The sequence below is a fragment of the Panthera onca genome, chromosome D3 (genome assembly GCF_046562875.1).
Source record: "Panthera onca isolate mPanOnc1 chromosome D3, mPanOnc1 haplotype 2, whole genome shotgun sequence".
Taxonomy (NCBI): domain Eukaryota; kingdom Metazoa; phylum Chordata; class Mammalia; order Carnivora; family Felidae; genus Panthera; species Panthera onca.
This window is the reverse complement of record NC_138350.1, coordinates 27,569,557-27,596,845: the sequence shown is the minus strand read 5'-3', so window position 1 is coordinate 27,596,845 and position 27,289 is coordinate 27,569,557. Positions and strand designations below refer to the sequence as shown.

The 27,289-nt window shown below is 43.3% G+C and overlaps 1 protein-coding gene across 5 annotated transcripts in view; it reads right to left on the bottom strand.

The window, feature by feature from the left end:
- The window catches only part of HIRA (histone cell cycle regulator), a 91,690-nt gene that overhangs the window by 62,665 nt on the left and 1,736 nt on the right, over window positions 1-27,289 (bottom strand). For 2 of the 5 annotated variants that reach the window (XM_060612975.3, XM_078435519.2), the window contains exons 2-5: window positions 7,455-7,517; window positions 5,600-5,710; window positions 4,270-4,360; window positions 2,851-2,945 (exon numbers count right to left, since the gene is read on the bottom strand). In XM_060612975.3, the coding sequence (XP_060468958.1) occupies window positions 2,851-2,945; window positions 4,270-4,360; window positions 5,600-5,710; window positions 7,455-7,517 (360 nt within the window). The other 3 variants (XM_060612976.3, XM_060612979.3, XM_078435520.1) reach the window with 3 other exon arrangements.

The window sequence follows — 27,289 nt, the reverse complement described above, 5'->3', positions numbered from 1 at the left end:
GTGCTCTGTCTCTCAAAAATAAATAAGCATTAAAAAAAAATTAAAAAAAATTTTTTCTTATAGAAGACCAATCCAATGACTCGTTTTTATTAGTCCTAAGTACTTTTCAATTTTTTTTAAGTTCTAACAACTGTGAGTTATAATATTTGCCATTGGTTTGAAAAAGACATAGGACACTTTCAGGTTAAGGAAATAACTTCCTATGGCCATTTTAAAAACATTTTTTAGAAATTGATGCTGAATTATCTGATATTCCTTTCAGAATACCTCCTAAGATGACTGTCTTTTTAAAAGTAGGCTCTATGCTCAATGTGAGGCTTGAACTCATAACCTTGAGATTAAGAGTCGCATGCTCTACTGACTGAGCCAGCCAGGTTCCCCAACTATCTTTTCTTATTTAACCTCCTAGTATGTTGTTAAGAGTAATAGATTACCTTTACACAAAATTCTTCCAAAGTTACCAAATTCACCTGCATTATGTTTCTTATTTTTCTATCTTTTTTCATATTCATCTATGCTGTGTGTGTGTGTGTGTGTGTGTGTGTGTGTGTGTGTGTGTTCTTTTAAGTTTTGGAAACCCAAAGTTATAGCTTCCTTTGAAGAATAAATATTTCTACATTTTGGAATAATTTTTCTTAAAAGCTTGAAATAATGCATCAACAAGTCAACAAATAATTTAGTATTAGGAGTCATTTCTGATGACTCCAACTTCTTCATTGGTTAACTACTTTAAGAAGTTTTCCTTAACCTTATGGTATCAATTCTGAAAACTTGCATTTTCTAGATTATATTTTTTTGGAATTTTATTTTATTTTTTTAGTTCAAAAAACATTATGCTATACTCTGATGATTTTTTTCCCTCTAGGTTAAATGTTTTTCTAGACCCTTTACTTCTAATTTCATCTAGGTCTTTTCTCCCTATCCCCCTATTAAGTATGCCAAGTGTATGTTTTTCACGCTTTGCTTTTTTTTAAAAAAAAAATTTTTTTTTTTAATGTTTATTTATTTTTGAGACAGAGAGAGACAGAGCATGAACAGGGGAGGGGCAGAGAGAGAGGGAGACACAGAATCTGAAACAGGCTCCAGGCTCTGAGCTGTCAGCACAGAGCCCGACGCGGGGCTCGAACTCACGGACCGCAAGATCGTGACCTGAGCTGAAGTCGGCCGCTTAACCGACTGAGCCACCCAGGCGCCCCTTTCACACTTTGCTTTTAAAACCCAGTGTTTTCTATTTATTTCTGCTTTCCCACTGATTTTTCTTCTTCCAACAGTTCTGCCCACCGCTGCTATCAGGACCACTGAATAAGCAGTGGGTAACCCTGCTGAAAGTGGGCAACCCTACTTGCCTGGTAAAGAAGAGCCCTGGAGAGAAGTCGAGGTTATGGCTCAGCTCAAGTCTCAGGTTAGGAAACCCATCAAAGGTCTCATTGAGGCCTTACCCCACACTTGAACACCTGCATGGACACTTTCTCCAAGTTCCAGAGGAGCCCAACTAGATAGACCTTGCTGTGAGCAACTGTGAATAAGTGAGGTTAAGTTACACGTTTTTATGGCTATCAACAATTACACAATGCTACTCTGTCAGTTTTCAAAAATGCAGAATTAATCTATGGTCACCTAGAGGCAAGTCTGTTCACCTTTAACATGTCTGTAGAGTATTTGCAGAGCATATCCTGTCAGCAGATTATAGGTGATGCCTTCCAAACCTCTCACTCTTGTCCCATCTTCTCCCAGGGCTCCAGGCTCAATTCCAATGGGTCTTGTGACATTCTTCCCGATCCCCGCTCCCCAAACTCAGCATATGCCACACTGAACTGGTGTCCATCCCTGTAAGCCCACTATCATTATGGCCTGAGAGAGGACACCACTGGTAATGTAGGCACCAGCTAGGAATCTCCTTCGTCCCTCACTTGCTTTGTCCTAAGAATTTCCCAAGTCATTCTCCCTCTCTATCCCAATTATCCCAGGCCTGGTTCAGGCCCTTGCAGTTTTCATCTGAACCACTAAAACAGGCTCTTCTCTAACCTGTCAGAATGATCCCCCTCTTATACCTCAAAGCTTTTAATGTCTCCTGTCTCTTCCACGATAAAGGCCACCTTCATTAACGGGGAGCAAGAACCATCTGTGTCCTGGTCCTTGATACTCAGCCAGCCCCACTCTGTGCTGCTCCCTTGCCTTGTATGTAAAGATCTAGCAGTGGTGAAATGCTGCCAACCCACCATGCACGTCAGGCCTTTCTGGCTTCTGCTGTCACCCTGACTAGGAAAACACTTCAGGCCATTCTTGGGCAAGACCACAGGCTTCTATTTTGAGGTATAGTCCCTCTAGTATCCCTGGCATCTGAGTGTACAGCACATGGCTTATGACAGCTATTGATTGCCCTTCTTCCTCTTCAGTCCAAATCTGTCCCTTTCCATTCCAAATCTATTAAACATTTTGCGAAATTACTCAAGGTCAAGTGAAAAACTTTTCCTTGAGCCCCTTTTTATGTGTGCTCGTTTCTGTGGAATAAATAAAGTGTGCTTACAGACTTAGTGATCCACTGATGAAGGTAGTGATTCAGTTCACCAGGAAAAACAGCAGAACGTGGGGATTCTACATTGAAGATATAAACATATACCCCATGAGGGCAGGAGTGGGGGCGCTGAATGCAGCTGGAGGCAGGCAGTGGGGATGGTAACTGCACAGACCTTGAGGGACAGGCTGGGTGTGACCGATGGTGATGGGGAGGGATGGCCCAGACGCAAGGCTGCTTTAAGAACCAAAACAGTCCACGGGGGCTGTGGAGGTGCTGCTGCTGATTTCAGACAGCTGCCAGGGCCACCCACCCCAACAGGCAGCCCCACTCACCGCCTGAGTGACTCCGGAGGATAGAGACACATCGCCATTGCTCCACGTTGGCAAGCTTACCACTGGAGCCGAACACAGTGCTGGGGCCGATGTACCTGTGTGAAAGAGGAGTTAGGAAGGCACTCCAGGCATGCTCTAGGCACTGCACAGAGATGCTCACTGCAGCACAGCTTATCATGGCAGACAGAACAAAGCAAAACCAGACAATGGCTGGAAAGCATTGAATTGGTGAACAACGGAGGCTGATTAGGTAAGTTATGTTCCATGCACTTTATCAAATACCAAATAGCCATCACAAATCTTGTGGTAAAAGACTATCCACTGCATGGTGAAATGTTCACCATATATAATTAAGTGAAAGAAGCAGGCCACAGGACATCTTATACAGCTAGATAGCAGTATGTAAAGAAAAAGAATACATGTAACATGGGTATCATCTATGCGTGGAAAATGGTTAAGACACACAAAAAATACCAAAATATTAACTTTGGCTTTCTTCGGGTGGTGGGATGGTGATTTCTTTTATATATTTTTTTCAGATTTCCAAATTATATACTAAATATGTTATTTATGTTGACTAAAGCAGCAAAACCAACAGTCTTTTTAAAGCCCTCTTGGAAAGCACTCATAGCTCCTGCCATGTGAGCAGTTGGGTGGGTCCCCATGAAGGTGGTGTTAACACCACTGATGCACAGAGCCTCTGTTAACATCCTTTGCTCCCACAGAACTCTTATAGACCCACAGAAAAACTTCACCGAGTGGACCAAAGGAGACAGCATGTCTTTGCTCTCATGGCCATGTCCATGGGGCCACTTTGGCTAGGCAGTGGACTAGGGTCTGGTTCCCTAGTCTGACTAGCCCCCAGAGTTACCTGGGGAGCTGGTTATGAAACAGAGTCCCAGGACCCACCCTGAGAGACTCAGTCTAGGTTTAAAGAAAATGTTTTCTAGGTGATGGTTAGTTCATTGTGGGTACAGAGCAGGACTTTGAAGGGGTACTCCTTACTATCCCAGGGTGAGGCTGACAGAGAATGAGGTGAATGGCAAAGAGGGTGGGCTCTGGGTCCCCTCCCCCAAATTCCATCAGAGCACCTTGATGTTTACCTATGTTGTATGTTGGAAAATTTCATTTGGAAAACAAAACAAACAAAACCACCAACATCAGCAATGGACAGAATGAGCTTTACAGGTAGATACTCTGCAGCCCTGTAAGGGGGTGATTGAGCAGGTCTCCAGGCAGGTAGGTGGCCTCCTGACACCCTGGTCAGGCCCCAGCTACTCCTGGCCTACGTGTCTTCCTGCTACTCAGGAAGTTGGAGCTCTATGGACTTCAGTGCCAGAGTGGGAAAAGGTGACTGTGATTAAGACCAGCCAAGAAGCTTCTAAAAATAAAATGTGAAGAAAGGAAAATGATGCTTACGTAGCCCGTTTCCACACCATAATCAGTTTGTCATCTCCCCCAGAAGCTAAATACATCCCACTGTTTGACCACCGCACACAGTTCACACATGCTGGGAAGAAAAAAAAATAGGGTGATGAAAATCCAATAGTCACGCCCATTTGCTTTATGCAGAGTCTGGCAAGATGCAAAGAGTTTATAAAACCTACTCTGTCTCAACTATTCAAGGCATCCACTGTGGGTAAGCCTCAGAAGAACAATCCAGTTCAAATACTATTCTACTTGTGTTGTAATAACAAATGACCAGGACAGAGTTTGGAGGGCAACACTCTGCACAACCTGAGAAGTGTTAGTGCTGGATCAAATAGTCAATAGGAGAAGGTAATTTTCCATGAAAATTGATAACTAAATCTCATTATTTCAAAAGGGCTGTCTCATGATGAGATATGTTTCTTAGCAGGGAGAATTCTTAAAATGAGGGCAAGTACTAAAAAGGCTGAGATGCCCTTCCCAAAACTTTCAGAGGAGCAGCCTGTTAGAGCATAAATCTCTGACTTCATCCCATCTGTAGCCCTTTTAAATTTGGATTTTCCAAACTTGTCAGCACTGCAGGTTGACTGGTTCTGCACTTATAAATTAAGACCAGCAGAAATGCCTCCTTGGCTCCTGATGGGTCAGAGCAACTCACAGCTGGGCCTTTGGGAGCCCTGCAATACAAGGGACACTATCCAAGTTGTAGCCCACAAACGGCTTGCCTGTGACTTGTACTCCACGTCGGAGGGCACTGAGAGACAGATGGGAGAGCAAGAACACACAGAGTCAAGGAAGGGAGGACATAACTGTTAATGGAGCATCTCCGGGGAGGCAACTAGGTTGGAAACCAGAGCCAGATACAGTCACCCTGTTGCTCAGAGGCAGGAAACTAAGGCGCTAAATGTAGGAAAGGAAACCACAACACTGTCTGACCAACAAAAGGGTCCTGGCAGAGGGCCTCAGAGTGACACAGTGGCAATCTTGAGACATTTTGGTGAGTTGTCTTTAATACACCCTTCCCCAGAACCCTACTGCTTCCAGGTCACTGGCCCCAAAGCCCCATGGTATCAGGCAGTAACGACTCATGAGCAGGAAATCACCAGAGGTACCTGCAGACTGTCCAAAGATGGTTCTGTGGGCGGGCCGAGTCTTCTGCCGAATAACTCACCCAGGTGTGCAGCCAACATCTGTGCCTTCAGACAGCAGGCCGAGGGGAGTTACCGCCGCACGGGGCCTTATCTTTCTAATTACAAACACATGTGCTAACCTTGGGCACTCTGCCAACACGCAAAGCCTGCAAAGGGCCACTCTGTAATACCTAAGTGATTGTCCATCTGGCAAAGCATCTTGGGAATATTTTCATCCTTCTCGTCATCCTCCTGGAGGACTGGAGACATATTCCAGATCACAACCTTCCCAGAATCCTGTCCTGGAATGAAGGAGCAAAAATAATTTCAATGTGCAATAAGCAGAAATTTGATATTAACTCTGAGACACAGTCCTCATTTAGCTTTCATAAACCATAATGGACTAGATCAGAGGAGACTAAATTTGCATTATTAATATATGGAAAAGATGAAGAAACAAGTGTTTATGGGGATCAAAACCGATGTGGATTTAGTAGTAGGCTGAGGCCAACCTGACTTTGAAAAGAACTCTGCACTAAAAAACAGGAGGGCACTGAGGTCTGGTCTGGCCTCTAACACAGATCTCTCCAGACTCCCAGAAGGTCCTCATCCAGGCCCAAGACCCAGATTCCTCATCTGTAAGATGAAGAGCTGCAAAAGTTGATGTCCCAGCACCCTTTCAGGACCCAAGGATAGCAGCACATCCCTGTCGATACTTTGGTCCCTTTCCAGATGCTGCCTGGGTCCATGGCTGAATGAAATGTGCCCTGAACATAGGAAAAAAGGTTCATTACCTTATCTGCCCTTTGCTTTCACCTGCAGATGGGAGATCAACTGAAAGAGGGCATTTACTGTTCTGGTGTTATAAGGTGATACAGTATTCAGCTAAAAAATTTATGTGTGCATCTTGGCAATGATTTTTCTTTCTAAGCTTTCCATTACTGATACCTAATGAAAAGTCCAGCCCCTCATTGAACTAGTTTAGAGTAAAAACCACTAAATGCCTACGAATGGACAGATAAGAATTACCATAAGGCATACCTGAAACTGCCTATTGGCCACTATGTAAAAATATTTCCTAAACAGCTCTTCTTGACCTTACTCTATTGAGAAGGGTGGGAAGGTATGCCTCTTCTTATGGATGAGGAAAAAACCCAGTCCCTCAGCTTAGTCCAGTGGCCGTAGGTGACATGATGGGCACCTTCTGGGTGCAGCCCACAGCATGCAGGAAGGAAATCAAGACCTCCCTGCATACCCCTGCAGCAGGAAGTCTATAGACAGCCCACTCTGCAGCACCCAGCCTGAGGACCTGGAACTCACAGAAGCACTCTTATCCAGGGAGTCGCTGGCCAGAGAAAGACACTGTTCTGGGGTGGAAGCTACCAGGGACTGGACTCTGGGAATGCTATTTTATGCCACCATATATATATCTTGGTGTAGTGGCCTGATAAATGACTTTCTAAGCAGGGCTATTATTGTGACACCGCAACACTGGATGTAGTACATTGACAATGCTATGGACCGTATTTTCAAATGGCATGGGCATTTTACTTGCCTACAGCATACTTGTTCTCTAACTCAGCCAAATTCCTCTGAACCCAGAAAATGGGCCTAATAACTACACGACTACCTCCATAGTTCAGTCACCTCCTCCTCCTTTTCAGATGAGCAAGTGTTGCCAGAACAAAGATGAGGAACCAACCTTAGTCTCTGGGACTGGGGCTCTATCCACGGGACCACCTGCCACTCTCTGTGTTCAATAAGTTGGGGCTTGGGGATGCAAACTGATTTTAATATTAGCCCAATGAATAGGAATTAAAAAGATACACCCACTACCAAAATATTTATACAGAGCAAGCACACTAGAGCCAAAAAAGAATTTTTATTTAACCTATTCAGATAATAGATTATAATTATACATTTTAAATGGAATCTTATCCATACTGAAAAACAGAAGTGTTCTATTTTCAGCTCAGTGGACAACCAGGAGAAGCAGAGTAAGGTGGCAGGGCTGTGAGTACTCCCTCTGTTACTCTGTGAACGTACCTTGTCCTCCAGTTGCGAACTTGGTCCCGTCAGGGTGAATATCAACTGAAAAAATTGGCTTGCCTAGAAACAAAGAAAAAAACACACACACACAACGTCTACCTTGGCTTGTATTCATTGGACAATATCAACAGAGTCAAAAATTTTGAAATGGTGGTTATCTGAGTAATATCTTTAATCACTGCTCCTAGGAAAAAATAATAGGCTGTTGATAAATTATCTGTAAGAGTGGAGTGATCTAACAGTTTCAGTTAAAGTAAAAACTGCTGGAAGACTCTCCAAGTGACATTAAATAGCTTAGTCTAAAAGTGGCACAAAGCATTCTGTCACTAGAACAACTGAGTCCACAGATCGCCTGGGCGCTTGCACAAATGTCCAGCAGACAAGAGCTGGCCACCTTCTGAGGACACACAGTTGTAAAGGCTATGAGCAGGTCACGACAACAGCTGAGTCACAACGGCTATACCTCCAGCCATCTCCCCATCCCATGGATCTGCACTTGGCTGACAGCCTGGACACATAAGCACCCTGGCCTTTTTGCTTCGCTGACAGCTGGGTAGGACCAGTAGCTGACTGCGATCACACGCATCACTTCCCTCATCATGCTTCTGCTTCCAAAAGACCGCCTATACATTTGTGCTGCATCAAAGCCCGTGGAAAGTCAGCATTCTCAGCATCTCCTCTGGCTGAACTTCCTCTACAGGATGAGCCCTCATTCAACCAGATGTTCAGTCTGTCTAGGGGGAAGGACTATAGCTACTAGCTCCTAGAGTGCAGGGTGCAGACCCTACCAGGAGCCCATGAAGCTAGGTAGCTAGCTATAGTTTGGTGGACCAGACTGGCAAAGGCGTCGTGACAGCCTGAAACCCAGCAGACTAGAAGTATTCCTGGGGCCTGGGGCCTGTGGGCATTTGTCTGGGTCCCTCATCTGCTTTCATGGTAAGAGTGGCATGTCAATTGTTGTCGTGTTTGTTACCACATTCTCAGCTTCTAGCATAGGTCTGGTGAGTGGTTGCTCAGTAACATTTGGTTAGTGACAAATTAGATGCATGATGAATACCAGCAATCACTGATATAGTCAAGGTGCTATTGCTGAGGAGTATCTTAGTTGAGGATGCTTTGTCTCTGTTACCCAAGAGGAGTTGGCATGGACACCAGAACGAGGGTTACCAGCTCTAGAATCACATGGTGGCAAGTGCAGGCAGGGAGGGGCAGAGGCAGGTGGTGGCTGCCTAAGAGCTCAAAGTCCTGCTAGGGCTAGTGCCTAAGTGTAGAAAATAAAATATTGGTACTCAAAAAGGCAATGGCCAGCATGGGCCCCAAGAAACAGCCAGCTCACCTTACCTTCTTCTGGATAGCCATACCCCTGCAGGCAAATTGAGCCTGAGCTTCCACAAAACAAAGGGAAATGTGCTCTCTTTCTTGTCATGTGGTAGTGGGGAAAACAGCTGTGCAAGGCCAGTATCAAGCAGGTGTGCCAAATGCAAGGGACCCATTTTGTCTCAGAGAACAAGGAGAAACCCTAGGAAGGTTGGAAATCACATTACATGTTATTTCGTCTACTTACTGAAATCCAAGACAACACAGCCTGCTACAAGCCCCTGACATCATACTGGCAGCTCCAGTCTGGTCCCTGAGACCCTCCGTCACCTCCAGGTACATACTCAAGAGTCAGAGCTCTACAGTGAAAGGTGAAACTTAGCCAAGTGGCTACTGATCGCCTTCCTAGAGCACATGCATACTCAAAGCTGTCCCAAACATATAGGAAATTCAGCCCTGGTCTGATCTGAGCTTTTACTCCAAGGGTTCCCAAGACAAGCCCCAACACAGCTCGGTACTCTTATAGCTTTGAAGGAGCCAGAACCAGCAGTGGAGCACACTCGGGGGGCATGAGGAAAGAGAGTTATTGCAAGTTGTTCTTCCATAGTCTAGATGGCAGACCCTAATTAGTCCCACCTTCATCTTCAAAAGAAGAATCCAGAAAACAATATACAGTAGGTAAAAGAAGGCAGGTGCTAAGAACACAGGTGAGAAGGACTGGGAATGCTCAAACTGGTACCCCTGTGCCTGTGCACTCACAACTACACTGGCACACCACACCCTTCCTGGGTCAGGTGGCTGCCAGGTGTGCTAAGCCAGAGAGCCTGAAATGCTGCTGCTGAGAATGTGCCACACTTTTCCACAGGCTGAGGACCTGGGAGGGAAGCAGTAGCAAGAAGGTGGATTTCTTGCCCATCTGGGCCATGACAAATGCCTGATAGGGAAGCCTCAAGAAACAAGAAAGGACAGTAGGAGCTCTGGGCCCAGGCTGTGCAGACCACGGCACTTAGTGCTGAGACTAAGTGAGGTTCAGGGTCCTGCCAGACACCAGAGGAAGGCAACTGATTAGTACCACTAAGAGCCTCGTGAAATTCAGAAGAGCAGATGTCTCCCAGTATGGTGAGGGCAGTGGCAAGGAGTGTCAACCCCATTAGCACCACCATCTCTACTCAGGACCTCTCAGGAAGCTGCAATGGGCCAGTCCTTGGAGGTGCCAGCCAGTTACTCGTTCCAGGAGAGGCAGAGTCACACTGGGGTAAGCCCTGTGGACCTCTTCTTCCCAGTCCATGACATGCTCTAATGAGCATCTGATGTGCCACTCAAGCCCTGCAGGCAGCACAGCCCAGGATAAGTTTCACACTGTCCTCTGAAGTAGATAGTTCTGACATCCTCATTTGACAGAGGGGGAAACTGAGGCACACAAGTTAGGAAAGTTGCCCAAGGCCACATAAGCTGCTTTTTCCAGAGCCTGAGATTCAAGTATGGAAATGTACTTCTCCTCCAGGGGAAGCTAGGAGGGGATACTCCTGGAGATGCTGGAGGGCTAGGATGACACTGCCTGCAGGGAAGTGACTTAAAGCCTACAGATGAAAGGTGAAGTAGAGAGACAGAGCACCAGTGAGAGCTATGCATATGTGTACAACTAGTCCTGATGACCTGGGCTTGGCCTTGGACTTGCTATACTGAGCACTGATCACCCCAGACACCTCAGTCCCACAGGCCGGGGGAGGCAGCTATCTGATTAGGCTCCACTGAACCACATTTCCCCAGGACTCCTGCCCTTGTGTGTTTTCCTCTCCTTGAATTTGGGCTGGTTCTCTGACCTGCTTTAACAGAATGTGACTGAAGTGATGCTGTTCTAGTTCTGAGCTTAAGCCTCAAACAGGTCCAGTTCAACTTTTGACTTCTGCAGAAAGCCAGCTGCCATGTGAGAAGTTAAAGTACCCTGAGACCACCATGTAGAGACCTCCAAGCTGGCCACATAAAAAGGGTCAAAGAACCCAGACAACAGTGAGAATCAAGGCCCTGGCACAGGACCCAGACTGACGTTTTCTGGTCCCAAGCTGCTCTAGCCACCCCAGCAGATTCTATGCAGAACTAAGTTGAGCTGTCCCTGCTGGGCCTGGCCAGGTTTCACAATCACAAATAAATAATAAAACAGCTATTGTTTTAAGCCAGCAGGTTTTGGCGGTAGTTTTTTATACAAGAGGCTACTCAAAATGCTAATTCATTCACTTTTCTGCCTAAGGTAACTGGATCTGCATACTTATCATTTTCACCAAAAAAGTTCTAGCTGACTCAGCGACAGTCTTGAGAAGGCCATCAGGGAGGAGTATCCACCTGACTATAGGAGTGCTTTTCAATTCCTTAAGTATATGAGACATTGTATGTCCCCTCAAGAAGTACATCAAAATCACTTAAGTGCAAGCCAAAGACAAGCCTGACTCCCCAAGAACACTCAGAGTAGAGGCTACCTTAGCAGAGGGGCTCTGTTGCACAGGTACTCGTCATAGCACGAGTCTTGACCACTAACCCCCTCATAGCATCAATAGGATGTTTTCTCATCCATCCACCTTGGTGGTTGTCTACTATGAGCCTGCTACTGGACTAAGTCGAGGGAAAGTAAAGCTATGAATGGCTCAGCTCTGCACTCAGGAAGCTCCTAGTGATGGATGTCTGCACAGGTGGAAAGCTACCTAAGCTTGGCCTTCCTACAGAAATCACAATTGAAGTGAGTCCCAAAGGTTGAGGAGAAGTCAGCCAGAAGAGGAGGGAAGGGAATGTCAGGCAGAGGGGATATGGCATGAAATGCAGAATAAGCCTGACAAGCTGCTGCAGAGTGTGGGGAGAAAGGAGGCTTGGGAGAGGGGCAGGGCCCAGCAAGGCACCACTGTGGAAAGCAGACCATCTTCTATAGCTATCTCTGAAGCAAAAGAATGCCACGATCAGATTCACATTTCAGCTCCACAAAGCTGAGTGGAATGGGCTTTTGTTAAGACTGGAGGGAACTGTTAAGCTGGAGGGGGCCTTAAGGCTCCAAGGGAAGACAGAACTGAGGGCTGGAAATAGGCCTGGGTTAGAGCAATGAATGCACCTGGGTGGAATTCTCAGCCCTATTGCTCATAAGTTATTTAATCTGAACAATGGGGAAGACACAGTCACCCTTACAAGCACCTTCTGAGAGAGATTAAGAGGCCATGTCACATTGCTTCGAAGACGTCACATTTCACACGTGAACATTTGTGAGATCAAGATGTGCTTTGGTGAAAGGTGTGACTGGGGTAATGGGCACCGTGTTTGCTTTTGTAGAGATGTGCCACAAAGCAGAAGAAATACTGTAGTGCACCTACACAAAGCCACGAGCATAGTGCTGGCTCCCTACCTCCTTTTAGCACTAGATTCTTCAGTCCAAGAAAAACAGTGGTTCACATTCCCTCAGTAGAAACAGACCTCCTTTTTTCTAAAGGGCTCTTTGAGGTACAGCTGAGGAAAAGGATCTATGGCCTGACTAGTTAGAAAACCCTTACTGTGGCATAGCACAATGATAAAGATGAATTCCCAACTGCCTCCTGCATTCCATCTTTCTTTGTACTGTGACAGAGACAAAAGAGAAAGTAATCCATTCCCTGGATCCTAGAGCTGCCAAGCAATATCACATCCTCTGAATGACAACGGCCAGCATCCTCTCCCTGCACACCCACTAAAGTCCGTTCTCCTTGGGGCTCTGCTTCCAGGTCCCCCCTCCTGGACACCTTCTTGCACCCCTCCTCAGACCACACACAATACCCTGTTGTCACTCTCTCCACGGAGCCATGACAGTTGTCCCCTGTCCCCTGCCTGGGGGTTGCTGATCTGATGACTGCAGCACAAATGTTCTGCATATAGCAGGAATAAAGAGTCAATCTCAGAAGCTGGGTTCTGACCAGGTGTGGTAAGGTAGAATCCTCCTCCCTTGCAACAGAGGAAAAGATTCCTGGAGGAGCCCACATGTGGAACTTGAAGTCCAAACAAAGAGCAATGGCCAGAGAGCAGCAGGAAGGGCCCAAATGAGAGTAGCCGGCCCTCTCAGTGGCCTTCAGACCTTTGGTTTGGGCTCCTGTCTCCGAGCCTTTATGCTCTGACAGCTCACGAGGCAGATCCAATGATACATCTGTGATGTGAGCATGCCCTGCTGAAATGGAAGCTTGGGGGAATTTGAGGTTTTTGCCCAATGCACATTGTTCCTGGAATCACTTCTCTCCTGTATAGCCCATTAATACCTGGTTTTAACAAATTTTGGTAAATCTGTAACTAAAAATGAAACACGGGGAAATGTTTGAAACATTTATTAAGTGAAAAAAGTTACAAAACAATATTAAAATATAAGATGGGTGCAAAGGACATGATCTACTATATAGAAAACCTTGAAGATTCCAGAGAATAGATGAATTTAGTAAAACTGAATGACACAAAATCAACAAACTTAGTTGCATTTCTATACATTTAACAGTGAAAAATACAAAACAGAACCAAGAAAGCAATTCCATTTAAAACAGAATAAAAAAATACTTAGAAATCAACATAACCAAGGGGGCCAAAGAGCTGTACAGTGAAAACTAGAAAACAGCGCTGAAAGAAATTAAAGACAGAAATAAATGGAAAGACATATTGTGTTCATGAACTGAAAGACTTAATTCTGTTAAGATGTCAACAATACCCCAAATTCTACACATTTAATTCAATCCCTAACAGAACTGCAAGGACAGGGGTGTCTGGCTGGCTCAATTGGTCGAGTGTGCAACTCTTGATCTTGGGGTTGTGAGTTTCAGCCCTGCATTTACGTGAAAAAAAAAAAAAACAAAAACATGCACACACACACACACAAAACAAAAAATTGCAATGACATTTTTGGAGAAATAGAAAAACCTATCCTATAATTCTTATGGAATGTCATGGGACGCCAAATAGCCAAAAGAAACTTGGAAAAGAACAAAGCTGGAGTCTTAATGCTTCCTGATCTCAAAACTGACTACAAAGCTACAGTAATCAAAACAGTGTGTTACTGGCATGAAGACAGATAAATAGACCAGTGTGGCAGAATAGAGAGCCTAGATATAAACACTTGCATATGTGGTCAAGTGATTTTCAACAAGGGTGCCAAGACCAGTCAATGGGAAAGGGACAGTTTTATCAACAAATGGTGCTGGAAAAAATGAACATCTGCATGCAAAAGAATGAAGCTGGAACCTTACACCATATACAGAAATTAACTCAAAATGGGTCAAGGACTCAAATATAAAACCTAACACTATAAGACTTTTAGAAGAAAACATGGGGGAAAGCTTCATGACACTAGATATGACAATGTTTTCTTAGACATGATATCAAAGGCACAGGAATTAAGAGGAAAAAAAATAGACAAACTGGACTTCTTGAAAATTAAAACCTTTTTGCCCACCAAAGGATACTATCAACAGAATAAAAAGGCAACCCACAAAATGGGAGAAAATATTTGTAAATCACATAATCTGATGAGGGATTAAATGTCCAGAAATATAGAGAAAGCTCAATGACAGAAAACAGAAAAACCCATTCAAAAATGGGCAAAGGACTTGAACAGATATTTCTCCAAAGATGATGTACAAATGGCCAATAAGCATATAAAAAGATGCTCAACATCATTTGCTACCACAAAAATGCAAATCAAAACCAGAATGAGATTATCACCTTACATCTATTAGGTTGACTACTATTAACAAGAGACAGAGAAAGTAACAAGTGCTGGTGGAGATGTGTAGAAATTGGAATCTTGTGCATTGCTGGTGGGAGTGTAAAATGGGACATCTGCTTTTAAGACAGTATGGACATTCCTTAAAAAATTAAAAATAGAATTACCCATGATCCAGCAATTCTACTTCTGGGTATTTATCCAAAAGAATTGAAAGCATGGTCTTGAGGAGATATTGTACACCCATGTTCATAATAGCAATATTCACAATAGCTAAGAAGTAGAAGCAGTATAAGTGTCCAGTGATGGGTGAATGGATAAGCAAACTGTGGTGTATATATACAATGGAATATTATTCAGCCTTAAGAGATTCTAACGCATTCTACAAAGTGGATGAACCTTGCAAATGTTATGGTAATTAACATAAGCTAGTCACAGAAACACAAATAATGTATGACGCCCCTTATATGAGGTCTCTAAAGCAGTCAAATTTATAAAGACAGAAAGATGGTTGCCAGGGGCTGGGGGACGGAGAATGGGGAGTTGTTGCTTAATGGGTATATAGTTTTAGTTTGGCAAGATGAAAAAGTTCTGGAGCTTGGTTACTCAATACTGTGAACATACATAACAGTACTGAATTACACACTTGAAAGATGGTTAAGATGGTAAATTTGGTTATGTGTATTTTACCACAACTTAAAAAAATGCTAATTAAAACCAAACCAAACCAAATCAATCTACGTATCTATATATCTGTATAACTACCCATCTACCTACCTACCTGTCTGTAAGGTACAGGGGCATGGGAGGGTTATAACAAGTATTAATTAGAACTGCTCAGTAATGAGGGAGGGACCAACATGGCAGAGAAGTAGGGAGATCCAAACTTCCCACGTCTCTCAAAGAAGGGTTGAAGCCAAAGGACTTTGAACCCCAAGAGGCTGGGAGGAAAAGAGACTGAGTCGCTACCAGGGATACACCAGGACAACCTGATGGGCCATAGGGCTACTCCAAGGAACAAATCAAAGCACACCTGGTGGAGGGTCCAAAACACCACTACAAGTAGGGAAATAAAATAACCAAAGTCACAACAACAGAGAGCAAGTAACACTCTCCAAAAAACACCTTCTGAAGGGCGAGGCCCTGGACAGTGTATGACCCCCCCCTTTAATATAGCAGTGCTCGCAGGGGTAGAGCACATAACAAGCTTTTAAAACATGTAAGGGACAGAAAACTAGCCAAAATGACAAAATGGAAGAATTCTCCTCAAAAGAAATTCCAGGAAGAAATGACAGCTAATGAACTGATCAAAACAGATATAAGCAATATAACTGAACAAGAATTTAGAAAAATGGTCATAAGATTAATTGCTGGGCTTGAAAAAAGCATAGAACACAGCAGAGAATCTATTGCTGCAGAGATCAAGGAACTAAAAAATGGTAATGATGAAATAAAAAATGCTATAAATGAGGTGCAAAATAAAATGGAGGCGGCCACAGCATGGACTGAAGAGGCAGAGGGGAGAATAAGTGAATTAGAAGATAAAATTATGGAAAAAGAGGAAGCCGAAAAAAAAAAGAGACAGGGACGCCTGGGTGGCTCAGTCGGCTGGGCAACCAACTTCACTCAGGCCATGATCTCACAGATCGTGAGCTCGAGCCCCGCATCGGGTCTGCGCTGACAGCTCAGAGCATGGAGCCTGCTTCAGATTCTGTGTCTCCCTCTCTCTCTGCCCCTCCCCCACTCACGTTCTCTCTCTCTCTCTCTCCTTCAAGAGTAAATAAACATTTAAAAAAAAAAAAAGAGAGGGGTGCCTGGGTGGCTCAGTCGGTTGGGTGACCGACTTCGGCTCAGGTCATGATCAAACGGTTCATGAGTTCGAGCCCCGTGTCGGGCTCTGTGCTGACAGCTCAGAGCCTGGAGCCTGCTTTGGATTCTGTGTCTCCCTCTCTCTCTGCCCCTCCCCCGCTCATGCTCTATCTCTCTCTGTCTCAGAAATAAGTAAACATAAAAATTAAAATAAAAAAAGAGAGAGAGACAAAAAAAAATCCTGGATCACAAGGGGAGAATCAGAGAACTGACTCAATCAAACAGAACAATATCCGTATCATAGGAATTCCAGGAGAAGGAGAGAGAGAGAGAGAAAGGGGCTGAAGGTGTACTTTAACAAATCACAGCTGAGAACTTCCCCAATCTGGGGAAGGAAACAAATACTGAAATCCAAGAGGCACAGAGAGCTCCTCTCAGACGTAACTTGAATCAATCTTCTGCACAACATATCAGAGTGAAACTGGCAAAATACAAGGATAAAGAGAGAATTCTGAAAGCAGTTAGGGATAAATGGGGCTTACCATACAAAGGTAGACACATAAGGGTAGTAGCAGACCTATCTACTGAAACTTGGCAGGCCAGAAAAGAATGACAGGAAATCTTCAATGTGATGAACAAGAAAAATATGCAGCCAAGAATCCTTTATTCAGCAAGCCTATCATTCAGAATAGAAGGAGAGATAAAGGTTTTCCCAAACAAAAACTGAAGGAATTCATCACCACTAAACCAGCCCTACAAGAGATCCTAAGGGGGACTCTGTGAGTGAAATGTTGCAAGGACCACAAACTACCAGAGACATCAGTACAAGCATGAAACCTACAGATAACACAATGACTCTAAACCCGTATCTTTCAATAATAACACTTAATGTAAATGGACTAAATGCTCCAATCAAAAGACACAGTGTATCAGAATGGACCAAAAAAAAAAAAAAAAAAAAAAAAAAAAAAAAAAGACCCATCTATTTGCTGTCTATAAGATACCATTTTAGATCCGAGGACACCTTCAGATTGAAAGTAAGGGGATGCAGAACTATTTATCATGCTACTGGAAGTCAAAACAAAGCTGGAGTAGCCATACTTATATCAGACAAACTAGACTTTAAATTAAAGGCTGTAACAAGAGATGAAGAAGGGCATTACATAATAATTACGGGGTCTATCCATCAGGAAGAGCTAACAATTATAAACGTCTATGCACCAAATTCGGAAGCACCCAAATATATAAAACAATTAATCACAAACATAAGCAATCTTATTGTTAAGAATGTGGTAACTGCAGGGGACTTTAATACTCCACTTACAACAATGGACGGATCATCTAGACAGAAAATCAATAAAGAAACAATGGCCCTGAATGATACACTGGACCAGATGGACTTGACAGATATATTTAGAACTTTTCATCCTAAAGCAGCAAGAATATACTTTCTTCTCGAGTGCACCTGGAACATTCTCCAAGATATATCACACACTGGGTCACAAAACAGCCCTCAATAAATAGACAAGAATTGAGATCATACTATACACACTTTCAGATCACACTGCTATGAAACTTGAAATCAACCACAGGAAAAGGTTTGGAAAACCTCCAAATGCATGGAGGTTAAAGAACATTCTACTAAAGAACGAATGGGCCAATCAGGCAATTAAAGAAGAAATTAAAAAATATATGGAAACAAATGAAAATGAAAACACAACAATTCAAACACTTTGGGATGCAGCAAAGGCAGTCCTAGGAGGAAAATACATTGCAATCCAGGCCTATCTCAAGAAACAAGAAAAACCCCAAATACAAAATCTAAGAGCACACCTAAAGGAACAAGAAGAAGAACAGCAAAGAAACCCCAAACCCAGCAGAAGAAGAGAAATAATAAAGATCAGAGCAGAAATGAATATAGAATCCAAAAAAAAAAAAAACCCAACAGATCAACGAAACTAAGAGTTCAGGTTTTATTTATTTATTTATTTATTTATTTATTTATTTTCAACGTTTTTTATTTATTTTTGGGACAGAGAGAGACAGAGCATGAACGGGGGAGGGGCAGAGAGAGAGGGAGACACAGAATCAGAAACAGGCTCCAGGCTCCGAGCCATCAGCCCAGAGCCTGACGCGGGGCTTGAACTCACGGACCGCGAGATCGTGACCTGGCTGAAGTCGGACGCTTAACCGACTGCGCCACCCAGGCGCCCCTAGGTTTTTTTTAAAAAACAAACAAAACTGATAAACCTCTAGCCAGGCTTCTCAAAAAGAGAGAGGACGCAAACAGATAAAATCACGAATGAAAATGGATTTATTACAACCAATCCCTCAGAAATACAAGCAATTATCAGGGAATACTATGAAAAATTATATGCCAACAAACTGGACAACCTGGAAGAAATGGACAAATTCCTAAACACCCACACACTACCAAAACTCAAACAGGAAGAAATAGAAAATTTGAACACACCCATAACTAGTGAAGAAAATAAATCAGTTATCAAAAATCTCCCAACAAATAAGAGTCCTGGACCAAATGGCTTTCCTGGGGAATAGAACTGCTCAGTGTCTACTATGGTAGTGGATACATGAACCCACATAGGTGAAAAACTGTATAGAACTAACGTGCCCCCCGCCCCCCGCTCCCAATGAATACAAATACAAGTAGAAAAGTCTGAATAAGAGATGGATTGTGTCAATATCAATGTCAATGTGGTATTATACTGTTGTTTTACAAAATGTTACCAGTGGGAGAAACTGGGCAAAGTGTACAAAGAATCTCCTAGTATTATTTCATTTGTGTGAGAATCTACAACTATCTCAATAAATAAATACACACATATATATGGTCTGTTTTTAAATATGTGCGTGTATGTATGTAGTAATATAAAAGTAAAAGGAAAATATCAAAACATAAGTGGTTGCAAATAAAACTGATTCCTTCTGCAGGTGATAATATGCACTTTTACATCTACAACCAAATATCTCTCTGCACCTAAGCGCTCTAATGTGCAGCTAGCTTCTCTATCCAGCTGTCTACAGACATCTCATCTTCATCTTCTCTACAACAGAACTCCTGATCTTCCGGCTCAAACCTACTCTAACCTGTCATCTACCCACTGGCTAAGTCCATGCTTGGGACAGGGGAACCAACAGGCCCAGCACAATGGCCCCACCAGCCCCACGGCTTTTCTGGCCTCATCTTTTGCCTCTTCACCAGTCACTGGCCCAGAGCCAAGGCCTCCCCTCTGTTCCTAGACTGTGAAGGTGTGCTTCCACCCAGCACCCTGCACTGGTTCCTTCCTCAGCTGGAAGCTCTTTTCCCAGACACACACACAATCCTTTCTCACCTTTTTTTAGTCTTTGCTCAATGTTGCCCTCTCACTGAGTCCTGCTCTAATCACCCTAGTTGAAAGTATTACTCCTCAACTTGGCACAACCACTCCCAATTCTCATCTATTTTTTTTCTTAACAATTTTTTATATACTGTATAATTTCCTTTATTGCATGTTTGTCCACCCCAACCACCAGAATGTAAACTCCAAGAGCTCAGCAATTTTTGTCTGTTTCAGTCACAGAGTCACCATGGTACCTAGAGCTGTAGCTTGGCACACAGTAGGCACTCAATAAATACTTGTTAGTGGCTGGAGAAAGCCTACAGCAGAGGCCCAAAATTCAAAAAACACTTTCAGTATCACTAGCATCCCAATCTGTGAAAAGCAGGCTCCTCATCTCCTGAAGTGGGGACTCAGATGTCACCAAACACCTGCAAGTAGAAGTACGGTCTTGGCTGGCTCACAAAGCCATCTGCTGCTGTTACGTCTACTGCTTTCAACCACAAAAACTTCTCCTCCAGTCTCCTTAAGTAAGCACTACCACAATGACATCTCACAGGTATCAGGTGGCTGAGAGATTCAAAACAGCACAGGAAGGAAGCTGTAGAAATCATGTAACCGTGTGTGTGTGTGTGTTTGCCACAAACTAAAGAAGAAAGTGACAGGTATATCATTGACTTCTCCAGTACTGTTTGCCAATACATAATCAAGGAAGCTTTGGTAACAGTCATTATCTATTTCTTCATACTCTTTTCTCCTCTATTTTTGCAGAACAGATAAATTCCTTAAAAGTTATCTGCAAATGGATTTCTGTAAACATAATAATCTCTTCTATACAGTTCCATTAGAAAATTAAAAGCAATTAAAAACAATGTTCCCACAGGGAGGAAAACGTAGCTTTAACAATTAAGAAAATAACACTACAGTTGATAATACTGTATCCCATACTTGAAAGATTTACTATCTTAAAAGTTCTCTTTGCAAGACAAAAATTCTGTAATTATGTATGGTGATGGATGTTAAGTAGACTTATTATGGTTATCATTTTGCGATATATACAAACATGGAATCATTACATTGTACACCTGAAACATTAACGCCATGTTAATTATATCTCCATTTTTAAAAAAGTAAAATATAAATAACAAACCTACAATAATATTTAAGTAGAAAATGCAGAGCAATATTTTAATTACTCCAGTTATATGTGCAATGCAAGATCTGAAGGGAGGCTACACAATAAAAATACTGAATTTGCCATGGTATCAGGGATTTAGCTAAGATCTTAAAGAATGCAGACACTTTTGCAATGTGTTATGTACACTAAATAAAACGTGTGTGTTTTTTTAAAAAGCACCAAGCCACCCAGTTATTTTTTTCCAAATAGTCTCAAAGACCATTTAAAAAGCTTTAGCAATGTGTTTGTTTTCCTTTTTGCATTTTCTATTTTTTCCTAAACTGAACAGATATTACTGTGATAAAAAAAATAATTTTACAAATTAAAAATACCCAATCACAAAATGCTTCATTATCTAGAAACACGTATACACCATAAGATGTATCCTAGTATAATTGTATATGGCAACTAGCCAAAATATTGTCCTATTCCTTAACAACAGTTCTAGGATGGAACTCTATAGTGTTTTCAAAAGGGAGAAGATAAAGAAGCTACTTAAATGGGCACCTGGGGAAGGCCCTGTGTGGTGGCCTCATTTGGTCTACCTCCTCTAATTGAATCCTGGCTCTTCCTCTCTGTTTGCCTTGTTCACAGTCTTACTGATCTCACTGGACAGCAACCCTGCCCTTCACCTGGGAGTCACTCCATTTCACATCCCACATTGTACCCTGGTGACTATCTTCACAATATATCTGTAACTCAAACTTTCTAGGGAGGTGCAAATGTTCCGTATCTTGAGTTGGGAATGAGTTAGAGAGTGTATTTATTTGCCGAAATTCATCCAATTGTCTGTATACAAATTGTCTGTACACTTCACTGTAATTTTATAAAATAATGTATGTAAATTATACCAAAAAACATATACACTCATATAGAATCCAGCTGTTTCTCACCAGCACTATTACCTCCATCATCACTCCTTTATCATCACCCTGGTCCAAACCACAGTCATCTCTTGCCTGGATCATTGCAACTGCCTTCTAATGGGTCTCTCAGCTTCCCCCCTTGCCCCAATACCCATCCTAGTCCCCGTGCAGCAATAGGGGGGATTTCTAAGACCCAAGTCAGACCATGTTACTCCTCTGCTCACAAGGCACTGTGAACTGAGGCCTAGCAGCCACCAGGCCCTCCCAGTCAGCCCATTGCTCTCTCGAGCCTCATTCCTTGGTGCTCTTGTCCGTGTGCAGCTCCAATCACAAGACATCCATACTATTCCTCAAACCTGCCAGGCAAGTACTCTCTGCCTGTAATGCTCGTCCCTCAGAGGAGCCTTCCTCACCTCCAAGGGGCCTGTCACAGATGCAGTGGTACCTGGCTAGGCCCCCTCCCTCCAGGAATGAAGCACCTGCTCCCAGCTATGGGAATGTTGGCAGCCTGTGAAAGCTCCCAGCTCAGACCTTCTCCATAGGGGACCTGACCTCAGTGGAAGAACTGCTTTGACCAAGGTCAGGTCCCCTCCTCAAGAGAGCCTGTGCCCAATGACTGTGGACATGGAAATGGAAAGACTGGCCCTTCACCTCAATTCAGGACAATTCACAAGGACTAGCTGCAGAGCTAACAAGGTCAGCTGCAGCTTTTGTTGCACTTGCATCTCAACTCACCTTCTCCCTGTCCAGTCCTGCTTCCAGCACTCCCCTATTCTTTTTTTTTTTAATTGTTTTTAACGTTTATTAATTTTTGAGAGACAGAGTGTGAGCAGAGAGAGAGACACAGAATCCAAAGCAGGCTCCAGGCTCTGAGCTGTCAGCACAGAGCCTGATGCAGGGCCCAAACCCATGAACTGCAAGATCATGACCTGAGCCAAAATCAGACGCTTAACCGCTTAACCGACTGAGTCACCCAGATGCCCCTCCATTAATAATTCTGCATGCCAGGCCTCTCACTCTTAAGAGTCTGCTTCCTGCAACAGTCTACTCATGTTACCTTTGCACTCAGGCTTTCCCAAAGCACCCTACTTAAAATTCTCCCACCCTTGGGGTGCCTGGTTAGCTCAGTTAAGCATCCCACTCTTGACTTTGGCTCAGGTCATGATCTCACAGCTCATGAGTTCGAGCCCTGGGCTCTCTACTGTCAGTGTAGTCTACTTAGGATTCTTTCTCTTTCTCTCTCTCTCTTCCCCTGTCCCCCTCCCTCTCTGCCCTCGCCCGCTGGTGCTGTCTCTCAAATTAAATAAATGAACTTAAAAAAAAAAAATTCTCCCACCCTCCAACCCTACCACAGTGCTCCTCATCTGTCGGCTGTTTCTCCACATACTCACCCATCTAATGTTCTCTGCAACTGCTTGTTTATGATGTCTGCTGTCTCCCCCATGTGCTCCTCTCCTCCCTCTCCCTGTCTGCTTAGACAGGATGCTCCCAGCAGATAGCCCTTCTAGTCTCACTGGCTAAATGCATCACATGCTGCTCCTCAAAAGATCCTGCTATGCTGCTTGGTTCACTGTTACATTGCCAGCACTTAGCCCCTGGCACACAATCTGTACTCATTATTTGTTGAATGGATGAATTCACTGAGTGCCTCTCTTGTGCAGGACCTTCTGATGGATGATGCAGCAGACCTAGAGACCACTCCTATGAAGGTCTTTTCCTGGCCTTCAAATGGGGCTTGCTGCCTCTTGTTTGTCTCTCATTATAGTAGCTCTAGCCAGGGCAGCCTCCCTGTGATTTGGTCTATCCTAGGTTAGTTAATGCATCAAAACAGGTATGGCTTTCAAAAGCAGCAAGGTTTGACCCAAATGGGTTTTCTTTAAGCCAGAGGTGTTCTGAACCACTTGCTATCTGTTTGTTTCATCTACTCCCTTTCATAAAATGCTCTCGATCTTCCCCAGGCTTTTCCTTCTGACACTTCCACAGCAGCAGTGCCTTTTCCACCACCACAGTCCAACCCCATCAAGGCTCACCCACAAACAAGGCCCTTGTCCCCAGCACTATTGTGGCTCACTCGTGTAGCTCCTGGTTTCCACCTGCATCGTAGAATGTAGTCTGTACGTCCTTCTCTCCCACCTACTACACAGCCTTCCATATATAGGGGTAGCCTTATTTACCTCTGATCACCATGGATCTTCTCTCCAGAATGGCTCAAAGTTTCATCCATAAATAAGTGAAAGATCCACATGTATATTATCTAAGTTAAAATCTCACCCAGTTTTCTTCTGAATCTTCTTCAAATGTATTCTGGTTCTTTTTTTTAAATCAACCTACTGTCTTCAGGCATAACTCAATGAGTTATGGAGAGAGCTTGGGTTTCCTGAGCCTTGATAGGTGGCAGGTGTTATTGGCTTCATTTAACAAGTCAGGAAATGAAATTAAAAGAACCTCTGTAACACATATTTGGTGAGCAGCAGAGCACAGAGATTCAAGAACAAGACTATCTGACTCCAAAATAAAAGATAAAATTCTTGTCTTCACGAAACTTATACTCTATACTTACACTCTAGTTGGAACCATACTTCACGAAACTATACTTCATGAAACTTATACTCTAGTTGGAACCATGAGACAAATACATAAAAAGTCAAATAACAATAAAAATGTTCTGTCTAGGGGTGCCTGGGTAACTCAGCTGGTTGAGTGACTAACTCCTGATTTTGGCTTAGGTCACGATCCCAGGGTCATGGGATCGAACACTGCGTCAGGCTCCGTGCTGAGCATGGAGCCTGCTTAAGATTCTCTCTCTCTCCTCCCTTCTGCCCTTCTCCCCCACTTGCGTGCTCTCTCTCATATTTAAAAAAACAAAATAAAACAAAGTTCTTATGTGGAGTAGGGTTTCTCAATCTCAGCACCACTAACATTTTGGGCCAGATGGTTCTTTACTATGGGGGAATGTCCTGCATGCTGTAGGGTGTTCAGCAGCAGTCCCACCCTCTACCTACTAGATGCCAGTAGCACCCCCACTTCAGTTGTTTTACAACTGTTTGGTTTTACAACCAAAAGTGTTTCCAGGCATTGGCCTGTTTGAGAACCCCTGACGTAAACAAACTGCAAAGCTTATCTTAACGACCGCTGCAATCATAAAATATCACCATTAGGATCCCTCCCAGGCTGTTCTCAGAGATAAGTCTGCAGTGCCCCTCTAGCAACCACGCAGGGCCTTTCCACACCCGCTGCTGACTTCATTACTGTACTATCCTGCTTGCATTTCTCCTTCAAGCTGACTTATTTTCACCCAGATGCAGTATATGTCTCAGGAAGATGTCTTGAAATCCCTTCTGAAAGGACATAAGGTAGGGGGAAAAATAATCCAATTAAAGGGCAGAAGCAAAAACATACACCATAAAGCAATGTGATTAACTGACAAATTATCCCAGTGTTGAAAATTTGCCAAATGCCTTTTTACAACAATGCCATCAAAGTGTGAGCCAGAGGCCAAGGGAGGACAAGAGTTCTTTCAGTCCTGGCCCTTCTGGTTAGAATGGGCTTCCCTGAAGAGCTGAGCATGAACGCTATCTGCTCAGGGGTGAAAAATTCCAGAAACTCTCAGGAACAAAGGCCCAGGGATGGGAAGAACCATGAATTTCTTTTTTTTCTTTTTAAGTTTATTTATTTATTTTGAGAGAGAGAAAGCATGCACATGTGGAGGGAGGGGCAAAGAGAGAGGGAGAGAAAGAATCCCAAGCAGACTCCATGCTGTCTGTGCAGAGCCAGACCCAGGGCTCAATGCCACGAACCATGAGATCATGACCTAAGCCAAGATCAAAAGCAGATGCTTAACTGACTGAGCCCTCCAGGCACCCCAAGAACCATGAATTTCCATGAAATTTTCTAAAATACAAACTAACCTAACTTATAAATGAACCTTATTCTGTCCAAGCCTAAAATAAAATTAAATATATATATGGAATACAATATCCAAGAACACAGAGTAAAATGGGTATAAACAGTGGCTGGTACATAACTCCTATGTAAGTAATAAATATTATTAGCTTTTATTATATATCTTAATTTAAGACAGTCTTTCATATTTGAGTACAGGGTGAAATAACAGGAACAAATCTTTACATTTCCTCAACTTTACCAAGGCCTAGAAGTGGAGTCACAAGCCTAAGTATTTACAGGTAATAAATGATGGTATCTTGAATCCAGTCTGATTCCATGTTCAAGGCTCATTTCACTGTGATATGACACACCTCAAGATTTATTAATTTACTGGTCACTTTAAAGCAGTGATTCTCAACTGGGGGTGATTCTGGCCACCAGGGGATACCGGCAACGTCTGGAGACATTTTTGGTTGTCACAACTGAGTGTGTGTGTTTGGGGGTGGGGGTGGTACTGGTATCCGATGGATTGAGGCCAGGGATGTTAACATCCTACAACACACAGTATGTTCCTCACAACAATTATGTGACCCAAAGTGTCAATAGTGCTGAGGTTGAGAAACCTGGCTTAGAGAAAAGTTCTTACCAACATTATTAACCAGGAAGATGGAGACCAAAAGAATGCTTACACGCCAACAGATATTTCTTTCTTTGCCTTTAACCTGCTCTATTCTAGCTGTCCTCTCCACCATGTGTGAATGGATTCTGCCCCCACAGGTAATATGCTGGGCTCTCTGCTCCTTCCCTCTTTGGACTCTCAGACACCAGAAAAAGTATGTTCAAGCCACAGAACGGGTCAGGAGACATGAATGCAGCATCAGGAAGGCAGAAAGTGCAAGGATGCACTCTCCAAAGCACCACGGTCTTTTGGGTTTGTTAATCCAAAGTAAGTGTGATTTTACTGGCCACTAGCCACAACTCTGGCTTCTGGCTAAGCAGCCCCTGTTCCCTGCAGCAACTACTATTCACCAGTCTTTAAAAGACTGCTCAGTAGTGATCTAGATCACTATCATGTCCTTCAGATAGTGGCAATCTACCCTGACAGTCCTTCTGAACACTTGAAGAGACAGAGGTTGATTTCAGGATATTTTAAAAGAAAGTTATATCCTATCCCACCAGTCTTAATTTATTATTGTCTCTTAGATTTCGAAAGCACTTTATATTCTACCTTTTTTTGTGTCTACCTTTTGTGTCTACCTTTGCAACCAAAGATCACATTTGTACTGTGAAGAAAGCAGAGCAGATATCATCCTGTTCTATTCTAGGACCATGGAGAGAGAGAGACTATAGCAACAAGAGGCCAGAGCCCACTGCTCTGCCCACTCTGCCAGGCTGGGATGTTTGGCTGCTGGCCTGGTTGCAGACTCTCTCTCATTTGTACCTAATCGCTTAAGCATCTTGACATACTTATGCTTACATAGCATAAAACTTGTGTCTTACAAAGGAGTTTATCACAAAGTTAGAAATTATATGGCAAGAAGTAAAAGAGACTGAAGAGGGGTAGACCATACACAAAAATTGATCTAGACAAAGCGTTTTAAAATAAAAATTCCTTCAGATCTTCACTTACACAGCAAACTAGTTCATAATAAAATGTTTCCTTTCCTGACTCACAAGCACCATAATTTATAATTAACGAACATTTGCCCAATTCTCCAGGGAAAGATCTACAC